The sequence below is a fragment of the Sesamum indicum genome, linkage group LG3 (genome assembly GCF_026168435.1).
Source record: "Sesamum indicum cultivar Baizhima isolate 11 linkage group LG3, ASM2616843v1, whole genome shotgun sequence".
NCBI lineage: Eukaryota > Viridiplantae > Streptophyta > Magnoliopsida > Lamiales > Pedaliaceae > Sesamum > Sesamum indicum.
Genome location: NC_142659.1, coordinates 1,749,420 through 1,761,049, shown reverse-complemented (window position 1 = coordinate 1,761,049; position 11,630 = coordinate 1,749,420). Strand labels below are relative to the sequence as shown.

Genomic DNA, 11,630 nt, shown 5'->3' with positions numbered 1-11,630 from the left:
AAATTTTTAAAAAATGAATAAACGCCCATAAATTGGTGAAATTCAAACTCATCTTATGATATTGGAACATCAATTTCGACAATTAAATTAGACCTCGTTAATAAAATATTGAAGTTCTATTCACAAATATTTTTACAATGACTTTTAATCGTGGCAAATAATTTTTTCATGGAAGAAAAACTAACTTTTTACATCAATTTTATTTAATCGTGGTTAAAAATAATTATTTACAGTAATTTTTAGTCACAGTCATTATTATTGTAGCCAATAGTAATTTTTTTTTTCCAGTGATTTTTCAACCAAACATTTTGATAAAAAAAATAATTAATATCACACTTATACATAAACGAGCTCTATAATATTAGTAATATTTTATAAATCTTAGCAAAAATCTTAAGAATTTATGAGAATTGCATATGCAGATGTTAAAAAATAAAGTTTTCATCGTGATCTTAAGTTGTGGGTAGTGATGTAGGGGCTATGTAATAGTATCTGGAGTTTACAAAAATGCCCCAAAACTTCATAATGATTTTAAAAAAATGACAGATATTTGCGATCACATTGTATTCATCCCGTCTCGATCCTGAACGTAGATTTCGTGGTTTTGAATTTACTGAAAATAGAAAAATATTATAAATAATTTTTAAATTTAATCAAATATCTTGTGGGTACAAAATCTGTATTTGAAACCTCTGATTTTTCGGTTTAAGAATGCGATCTTTGATTTTGGCAACTCCGGGTGGAATTTGACGTTTTAATCTCCTATGGTGTTGACTTGGATCTTCAATAACGTTTAATTTGAAGGTCTTTGACTTATACACCAATAAATGCTATAAACTTGGAATGTTTGACTTGAACTTTAGAGATTTCTTGGTGGAATTGAAGCTTCAATCTTCCACCAAGGTGGATTCGTAACTTTTAAATGTTAATTCGTGAGTCTGTTGACTTGCTCCTGAATCAAACATTGAATTTTGGATTAGTCCCGCGATGAAGAACTTGAATTTTGTCTTGAACACCATGGATCTTCCTGATTTCCATTTGAGAAGATTTTAAAACTTCTTGAATGCTCTCTTGCTTGTGTCTTCACTTGTATCTTCAATTATATTTTGAGTGTCTCTTGACTTATATTCACTTGTGTTTTGTCATGCACCTTGAGTTGTGCACCTTAAGTGGTCTTTTGACTTGTCTTTATTTATTTCTTGTCTTGTGCCATGAGTTGTGCGTGTTGAGTGGTCTTTTCACTTATTACTTGTCTTATGCCTTGAGTTGTGTGTCTTGAGTAGTCTCTTGTTTTCGGTTATCTCATATCTTGTGTCTTGAGTTGTGTGTCTTAAGTGGTCTCTTGACTTCTCTTCACTTGTCTATTGTCTTGTACTTCGAGTTGTGAGACATTAGCGTCAATTTCAAAATGTCATGTGAGATGCATATGTATTTTTCTAGCGATAAGAGTGAAATTCAATCGAAAAAAAAATGAGTTAAATTGTAAAAAATTAAAAAAAACATAAAATTAAAATGTTAATAAAAAATTAAAAAATAAAAATATCAAATAACTTAAATTATAGAAAAAAAATGCATTTAAGCCTCCCAAATTGGGACAGACAAGAAGTAGATATTGGAGAATAAAGGTATGAGGCTGACTAAGAAAGCCACCATTGATGCCTACTGCCTATTGCCAATGCCATAATCCTGAGAGAAAGTCAAAGCGGTATCGTCCACTATAAGTGGCTCGCTTCTACATTCGCACCAACTTGTGTATGACTATTTATCTTATTGGCTAAATTGCATGTTTGGTCCTACAAGAAAGGGTTAATATCTTTTTAGTCCCGTAATTTATAAAAATTTATTTTTAATCCCAAAAAGTTAAAATAATTGCACAATTGGTTCTATTTTCAATTTTCCGTCAATACTTAACGGAAAGGGTCAAGTCATGGGTTGACTCAACTAACTCCTTTTTTGTTGGGCTAAAATGCATTTTACCCCCATGTGTTTTGTTGAAATAGTTAAAAACCACCTCGTATTTTCGAAATAAGCTAAAAATCCACTTGTGTTTTGTAAAACTCAACAAAAAATGCCACTTTTGTTAGTAATTAACGAAAGGTGCATTACACGTGCTCTTTGTGCGTTTGGGGGTTAATTTAGCTGCTTTTGACTTTGTTTTTTAGTGCTTTTGAATAAAATACTATCATGGTGTTTAAATATTTCACATGTATATTTTTTATTTGTTTTAAGTGACTTTTTTGTATATTCATTTACTAAAAAATAAAATATTTTTAAATACATTTACTTAAATAATGAAAAAATTACTTAAATTTTTGAAGTTTTATAATTTAAATTGAAATATTAAATTAAAATCACATATAAAAGTTAATAGTAAATTCATTTTTCAAATTTAAAAGTATCTTAACTAAAATAAATGTTAATAATTACAAAAATTATATAATATTAATAATTTAAATTATTATTTAGTTAAAAATATTTAAATAAATATTATATAAAATATATTATATTAATAATTTAAATTATTCTTTAGTTAAAAATATTTACATAAATTATATTTAAATTTAAATATTTTTTGTAATTATTAAAAATGAAATTTAAAACTTTCCTTTAATTATATTTAAAAATATCAATAGATTATTTTTAATTTAATTAATATAATTTTTTTAGTTATTCTAAAATTCAAAATTTAAAAATTAAAAAAAGTATAGAAAACTGGACGAAGTCGGCATCGACAACCGCAGCGTCCGCCGTCCCCCCAAAGGCCGGCCGCGCCCAAAAATTCGTTATTTACGGAGATTGCCCAGATTGGAGGCAACGACAACATCACCCAATATATCTGGACAACATCGTCGTTCCCTTCTGTGGGAGGCAGCAATGGGGATGGGGGCTGGGGAGGGGTTAGGGGGTGTGGAGAGGGGGTAGGGGATGGGGGTGGATTAATTTTGTTTAATTTATTTTTTAAATAATAAATTTTTTATAAATATATTTAACTTTTGATTTTTTTTTATAAATTTAATTGTACTTTGACCCTTTTCGTTAAGTATTGATGGAAAATTGAAATGGGACCAACGTTGCAATTATTTTTAACTTTTTGGGCTAAAATATAAATTCTCGTAAATCACGAAAAAAGCCACCGACCCTCTTTTGTGGGACCAAATATACAATTTGGCCTTATCTTATTTTATATAAATTATTATAAGGCTAAAATACACTTTGGCTTCCTGAACTATTCGTCATATAACATTTACCTTCCTAAACTAACAAATGTAACACTTACTCCCTTGGTTAGATAAAAATGCCCCTCATGCCTTGTACAATTGTATTATTTTCAATATTTTTTTTTATAAGTAAAAAATTTAAATTAAAAGTGCAGTATAAATTAATGTATATATAGTAGATACACACTAAATATAATATAATGAGCAACTCATAAATGCTTCTTAAAAGAAATTGACGAATATATAGGCTTAACCAAAAGTTAAATATTTTTAGAAAATAAAAAGAATAGATATGTTTATCATATTTAAAAAATATATTAAGAAAACCAATATGTAATTATTTATTTTTATCTAAAAAAATAAATAGTTAATAACTTAATCTTTATTACCAAATTAATAAAATCTTTTCATGAAATTTTTTTGTGTATTTATTTTACTTATTCATTACTAAACTTTGAATCTTAAAAAAAATTTCAAACTATTGAACTCACTAATTATATTTTACTTTATTATAAATAAAAGATATTTTTTCAATTAAATTTTTTTAATTAAACTTATTGCAAAATTGCAAAAAAAAAAAAAAAAGAAAGAAAGAAGTTCTTTGAACTAAATATATATATAATATAAGGGCATATTGTCTAAAAATTTAATTGTAGAGGAGTAAATATTATATTTGTTAGTTTAGTGGAGTAATTGTTACATGACGAATAATTTAGGGGGACAAAGTGTATTTTCTCTTATTGTAATTTTTTTTGTTGATATTAATCATATTGATATATTAATTGCATTGAAGTATTGATCAATGTATCGAGATCGAGATATATTATTATAATTATTTATTGTTATTAGTTAAAAAAATAAAGATTTTTTTCAATGTGACTACATATATTCAGGGATAAAAATACATTATATCAGAATATCCGATTCTCTTAGTCTAATAGTAGCAATATGAATATGTTTAAAATTGTTAAGGTTATTTATAAGTGAGAAAATACACGACAAGGAAAATTCCATAAGGTATAGTCATATATATTGATATCACCAGCTCCATTTTTAACCATATATTGATTTTTATTTTCAAAATCTACGTTGTATTTATTTATTTATTTGATTATATACACGCAAATATTACGTTGTATCTATATGATTATACGCACGCAAGTATTGGGTTGTCACGGTACTGAATGCACCAGTGGAAAATTCCCAATTACCCCATTTTTCAACAGTTGACATCGCCTCTTGCTGTCGAGCCAATCCCAACACAGAATCCAACCCCTTAACTCTCATCAGATTCATAAAGACTGAGAATTTACAAGCAAGTCTGCCCCAAAGAAAATAACCAAGGAAGAGAGATTCAGAAAGTTCAAATTCTATTATCATGATTAAGCATTTCAACACAAAACGAGAGAAGTCGTGTAACATTTACACCTAAGATCCATGTAAAAGTCCATCTTACTCTACAGTGTATGGAAGCATGTTGTCGATCCTCAATTGTAACGGGATTGGTTTGACACTAAAATTACGGTGTACTAACAGAGACAGATGGAGACAACGTGTGCGACTAGATTTGCTGGTTTCAAGCTCAAGAGAATTGATCTTCTAAAATAGTTCCATCAGCTGGTGTGCAACATCTGCATCAAACAGTTGGGGGTATTACAAAATAGAACATGTATTGTATGTAAGAGAAGATTGTGAAAAATAGAGAACGAGCCTATAAAATAGGCACAATGCTCATAAAATACAGCTTTGCCACATAGAGAATCATTTCATAACTCGAGTTCTGTTCAGAGCTTTATAAAACTCAAGTTTATGGACCAAACGAGGTTACTTGCCAATTTATTCTTTTATATGACAAAACCTTCATGAATATGATTTCAATCAAATTCGACTGGTTAATGATACTTTCCTCTTCAATAGTAGCCTATTACGAGGGCATGATGAAGTCATATTCATGCAGATATTCCCTTAAGAGTTTAAATACCATTTATTGAGAGACAACTAAACAACAAGGCGTTCACAAAAACAAGGCGTTCACATGCACAAGCCATGTAAAAAAAGCTCCCAGAAAATACCATATTAGGCCCTTATAAAGTTACGTCCAGTATAAAAGAAAGTTTCTAATCTTTTAGAGCAAAAAATTTACTTGAACTACATCAGATATAAAAGTTTAAAATAGAGGCCATGGTGCTTGCGCGGAAAGGTTGCTTACCTCTTAGTACAGATGGTGGTGCGTGGAACTCATGCCAAACCTTATGGCACGAATCGAGATTCATGTTTAAAATTTTGGCAGCAAGGTATGCAGCACCTGCAGCTATGTGGTGAGGCTTGAACTGAAGCCAAAGTGAGCTTCTTAGCCTACAAAACAGGAAAGTTGAATTCAGAAATATGATGAGCGTACTCATTGTGACATCCAGATAGAACACAGGTAAGGTACACAAACCGTGTGAGCAACACCAAAATTTGGACTGACATGGCCTTATGCGATTTGAATGTAATTGCCACAATAACATAACAGTTTTGCACATAGGTTAAAATATAAAACATTTTTAAGTGAGAAAAGCCAGTAAGCGAACCAAAACAATTTTCCCTTACCAACTCATAATGCAGCAACTGAGTTGGAAATACCCAAGATTCTTCGGCGGGGTACGCTGACAAAGTACCCTAATATAGAAAATATGTTACACCACCTACAGATATAGCGATTAGCGACTTCATGACTCACTTCTGCGGCCACAATGTCCCAACACCGTGTTGACTTTGATGGGGATAAAAGAGCAGGACCGTATATTGCACGCAAGCTACACCTCCCACCGAGCCAAATCCCCCCAAAATTTGATAGAAGGCTTGCAACATGCAAGTCTCCATGCTCTTGGATTGAAATAGATTTTGCCTAAAGAATACTAATATAGCTTTCAGCCACAGATATGTGTGACTGCACAAACTAGTTTCCGTGACGAACACTCAAGTATATATACACAAAAAGTATGTCCATTCTCTACAATTAGACAATTAATGTAATCCTACAGAAGAGGCTCTCTTTATTAATTAAAAACCAACAGGTACTGTTGTGTGATACGCTTTTAAAGAGTCATTATAGATGTAATAGTGTTATTTCAAGTTCCTGAAATCAGAATCCTAGAAAGTTAACAAACTCCTCATATACTTTTGAACCACAAGAATCATGAATCAAATATCAAGTATCTTTTACATAAGTTATCACAAGAAAATTTATGTTTAGACATTCCTTTCAAGTTTATTACACATTTGAAAACATGTGTACTGGCCGTTATGAGGTGAAGATCCGCGCTTTTTCCCTAAAACAAAGGGAAAAGACAGTTATACAATATCCTAAATCTTTCTCAATTGGGCCATCTTACCCAATAGCTTCATACTCAAATAACAGATTCACATGCACAGAAAAAAAATTATAATAACCTGGCATGTTTACTCCAAGTAACAAAAAGATTGGACGAAAGCAAACTATTTTAGTAGAATATGCTAAAGCTTATTAGTATAGCTAAACAAGAACCTTGCAAATAACACCAAGTATAGACATAAACAACCTGGAACATATAAGTGCCTGTGCTATACACGGACCAATGCTAAAACCCAAGATATGAATTAAAAAACCCTCCAAGGAGAAAGCAGCTTCCAGAAAAGAAAAATAAATGCCAGCAGTGAAGAAAATTTGATCAACATCCTAGAAACACGGTCACAAAACCTACAAGACACTTAAAGAAGATACTCCATAATGTAGCATTATAATCTCAACAAACTGTTATGAACTTCCGCCAATACCATTTCATATCTCACTACAACTTACACGCAACTACCAACAGAGAGTTTGATGCATTGAGAACCTAGATGTAACTATAATTTCTTGCCAAGCTAAGGTCTCTATATTGTTATAGAAGAAGAACATACTCAATAGAAAATATAGCATTTTCTTTCTGCATTGCCTTCCTTCCATGGGAGAAAACAAAAGATAAAAACGAAAAGGGAAGAAAAAAATACATAGATGAAAGTGAAAAACTTTCAACAAAAATACAGGGACGCATTCTTGTATTATGTGTTTTTATCATGTAACTACTTCTCCTAACTAAGATATCTAATATCTTTTTCCCTTTTCACTAATGATACTAATAATTGATGATGTGTTCATGAATGAAAAACTAAAACTTGTGCCACCAAAGATAATAAAAATTGCTTGTTGGTCATCACTAGATGTTCCATTGGCACACAGTGAAACATACAAAGACCATTTTACTCTTCTACCTCACACTTTTTCAACACAATCTCAACGAGGAACTTGAAAAATAATGCACTTAACTATAACATTCATTCTAGGATGCTGTGGAATGGAAACGTTGAATGATCTTGTCCCCCGCCCCCCCCCCCCCCCCCCAGGGAAATGCAGTCAACTTTTGCTCTTTCTCCTCTACAGCACTGCAGTTAAAGATATTTTAGGGTGTGGATAGGCTTTCCATATGATGTTACTTTGGAAGCCCAGATATAAAGGACAAATAATATATACCAAAAAGGTCCCCCAAAAGTATGCATAAAATTATCAGGATTCAGATGCCAATTTCAAAATTAGAAGTTCAAGATGAAAATAAGTCCTCATAAATGAAATGGCCATAAAGGGAAGATCGTTCGAAAAATATGGCAAACCAGGATATCTTCTACTTTCGATATACAGCAGGAAGGAGAACTTTTCAAAGTGAGTAAATCTTTATAAGTTGAAGGCAAATCTTTTACGGGAGTGAGGAATGATAGTCAGTTGGGACACAATAGCTCATAGGCAGTCAGCATGATCAGTGACAAAGAATTACCCCGCAAGCGCCTTCACAAACTCCTCAGCCTGTTTATAGCATTCCGTGTGGAATAGACTGAACAGACAAACATATATCCCACATAAAATTCCCCTATGAACGCAAAATCAGAATGTCCAAATGGCAATATTAGTTTGAGTCATCCATGAACTATCTTCTATAGCCAATGAGCATGTCATTAAGGTGTCAGCATGGAAAAGGCATCCACAAGATATCTCTAGATCAACTTCAGATGAAAAACAAAACATTGATGAACAGCACATCAACCGCCAGCTACTAATATCATAAGGTGAGCACGCTAATCCTCTATAGACCCTGCAATTATATGCCAACCCACAAAACATCAATATCACATGGCAGGCTGATTACAGAGTAAAAGGAGAAAGTATAGCACTAGAAAAGTAACATGCAGTCCAAGAATGCAGAAGTAACAAAAAGTCTATCCTACTCTCGCAGTTATTGAAGTGTTGGCGCCGGTGGCTGGTAAATTGATACAAAGTCCAGAAATCTGATCTGAGGTAGACCAATCACCACTTGCTCTGATGTTATTATGTGTGCTAAGTACTCTTGTCAAATATATGGATTAGCTATTAATGCAGGTATACACTACTAAGCACATTGAGCAAAAGTACTTGAAGTACAGAAGTAGTGAACTTACCCTTCACTGACCAAGCTCAACGCCAGATGCACCAAAACAGATTGTGAGAAACCTAATTTTTGAAGAGTGGATGTCAGAGATTCATATGGATGCTGCACGCCGAGCTCAAAATTTAAGGTTGTTAAAATCAATTGTTCTGCCCCTAATATCTGTTCGCGGTACTGATCAAACCAGTCCTGTCCAAATAAGATGGATGATGAAGCAAGTCAACTGCATGAGTAATATGTAAAGGGGAAAAAAGGAACAATGAAAAACAATGAGCGCTGCACCACCAAATCTTATGCTTCACATGTTCTTGTATTCATTGGCCATACCAATAATAATGAACAAAAGAAGTCATATCTTACAATAACATCTCTTTTTCCCTCACGTGTCACTATATCTTTTGAGCATTTGTAAGAACTAAAAGAGCATCAGTTATATTTATCCAACAGTAAGACCATATTCTGCCAATTCCTTCGATGCATGAGAATAGCTCTATTTTCCTTCAAGTGCCTTCAGATTATTCTGTTATAATGCATACAACATAACTACAACAATTAGATTCCAGACAATATAGAAGAATGTGGCTTCGGTTACATCTATATGCAGAATATAAACGTAGGGTCTGTTAACAAAGCATTTCGAAAATTAATTCTGTAAGAAAAAATAACATATCCCATGAAACTTGATTGTGCTATAAAGCCAATTAAAATGTGCTTGTGCCAAACTTTGAGAATTATGACGAGAATTATGATTATGTTAGTTGCTAGAAAGCATTTCTAACTCCACCTCAGAGTAGCCAGAGAAGCATTCACAGAGCAGAAAAAAGACGAAGAGAGAGAACACTAACAATAGGGAGCATGTAAGGGAGAAACTCGCAGTCCTGCTTGTGGAGCATTTCACACGATGCTCTTAGTACATCATTAAGTGGGCGTGGTGTCTCCTCAGACTTTGAGGCGAGGAAGAGCGCAGCCGTAGCTAACAACTGCAATGATAAAAGATCAATCATCCAATTAAGCTTTTAATCACAGAGTAAAAGAAAAAGTATTAATTTGCTATGTAGGAGGAAAGTTCTCCCAGGAGGAGTTTATTCAAATCAGGAGAATTTCTATTGCATCATCAATCTCATTTCAGAAAGACAAAATGCCATCTTAAATCTTAATAGATTAGAAACTTACAAATCTATCATGAGAGGCATGAGAACGGCGAACAAAGAAACGATGGCACAGAACCATGGCAGTTCCAACAGTGGTCTGTGGACTGTAAATGCATAAAAGATTTGTCAGTGAAACAAACTCTCAAGATAGAATATAGAACAACAATACTTAATAGCAAACTGCTTGTAAATATCTTGCAAGATAAATAGCTTACAGATCAAGCCGAACACCGAGATTATGAAGGAATGCACAATACGAGTATCGTAAATGTGTCTCATGCAGGACATCAATTCCATCTTTTCTTGAAGGTGAGCACCTTTCTATCTCATCTCTCGACATAAAAATCACTTCCTCGGCATCTTCAAACTTTGAGCGATCCCGTTTGGAGGTAGTTAAGGCATAAGCACTGGAGTCATCAGGTGTGGTTGGGGCAACAACAGCTGAACTCTTGTTGCAGGCTAAAGGGGCATTGTAGTAAGTGTTGACAAACTGGGGAGGTACAGGTTGCAACAGGTAAGCATGATCCTCAAGACCACTTCCGTATCTGGTGTGGTGTTGATAGGGTCTCCAAGTGCTTTGACAGGGCATATCTGAGAGCTTTCTCCTTTTTGTAGCAGGGACAGCATCGGGCCAAACATGATCATGATTTTGTCCATTCAGCATTAAATTTCCAGTGAAATCATACGTCGAATCATGATTTGGCATACAGTATTTTGTATTGTAGGGGCGGCTATCATAGTTCCAGTTGTAGTTAGCAGCAGTCCTGCTGTTTCTACCATAAGATGACTTGCCATCACTGCAAAAATGACTACCTTGTGGCTGGTAACGCCGTGCAAGTGCCATTATTCCTGTTGGATTCCTGAAAGTGAGAAACCGTATACGATACACAATAAAGCTATATTCCACAATATCTTTAAAATTTAAAGCACCACATCAATGCCAATGAGGAAAAAACTACTCATGGATTGACGTCATGGAGTACAAAAAGCATATTAAATTATCATGAGAAAATTTATCCAGGTTCTAGAAAAGACAAAAGGATTAAAGCTTCGCAAGATGGAACAAAAAAGCCTTCATTCAAAGCACATTAAATTTGACTTTCAGTGCCTAAATATTATTATACCAAATAAACATGTCCATTACTCACAAAGACCCAAAAAGAGCGCAAATATAATATATCTCGATTTCAACAGTAAGTGATGAAAGAAATCGTACTTCTAGCAGCCTGATCAGCTCTTGACTGAAACGATAAAACAAAATTTACGAAATAATCTGCAAACTTTATTCACATAAACTGAAATTTCAGCGACGTAACCATTCACTAGGCGATATAACGTAAATTCCGTAACAAAATCATCACAAACAAATCAAAATTAATTCTTTCAAATCGCAATAACAGCATTCACCCCCCAAAAAAAAAGCGGTGGCAACACTTTGAACACTGCAAAAACACGGAACAAAGTGCCATCACGTTTACCTCAACAGCAGCAGTACGGATCCAAGCTTTAGAGAAACAAAAAATCCTCAACAATTTGATCAGAAATACACGAAAAACTTCTGTGAAGTGCGTCGTAATTAGGGTTTGAAAGGAGAAGAAGGACAAAGGAACAGAAGGGAGTAAAGATGGAGAAACTATTCTTTCCTTGCTATAAATCAAGTAAAAAATAAACGTATTGCGATAAAGATATATTTTCTACTACCTTAAAACAAATATTGGAAAAATATATAAAAATCAAAAAGGAATTCACACAATAAAAATAAAATATTACAAAGTACTCCCTGG

At 33.2% G+C, this 11,630-nt stretch overlaps 1 protein-coding gene across 3 annotated transcripts; it reads right to left on the bottom strand.

Moving 5' to 3' along the window:
- Positions 1-4,571: 4,571 nt before the first annotated feature.
- Positions 4,572-11,520, bottom strand: LOC105156983 (cyclin-T1-4). Of its 3 annotated transcripts, XM_011073265.3 has the most exons (7): positions 11,325-11,519; positions 10,062-10,695; positions 9,869-9,950; positions 9,541-9,675; positions 8,709-8,884; positions 5,428-5,573; positions 4,572-4,849 (listed from the first exon to the last, which is right to left on the bottom strand). In XM_011073265.3, the coding sequence occupies exons 2-7, from the start codon at positions 10,688-10,690 to the stop codon at positions 4,818-4,820; spliced, it is 1,200 nt and encodes a 399-aa protein (XP_011071567.1). In that variant the 5' UTR covers positions 10,691-10,695; positions 11,325-11,519; the 3' UTR covers positions 4,572-4,817. The 3 variants fall into 3 exon arrangements, with proteins under 3 accessions (XP_011071567.1, XP_088735034.1, XP_020548366.1); XM_088878908.1 differs by lacking the exons at positions 4,572-4,849; positions 5,428-5,573 and adding an exon at positions 7,871-8,365 and having other exon boundaries at positions 10,062-10,706; positions 11,325-11,520; XM_020692707.2 differs by lacking the exons at positions 4,572-4,849; positions 5,428-5,573 and adding an exon at positions 7,871-8,365.
- Between the last annotated feature and the right edge of the window lie 110 nt (positions 11,521-11,630).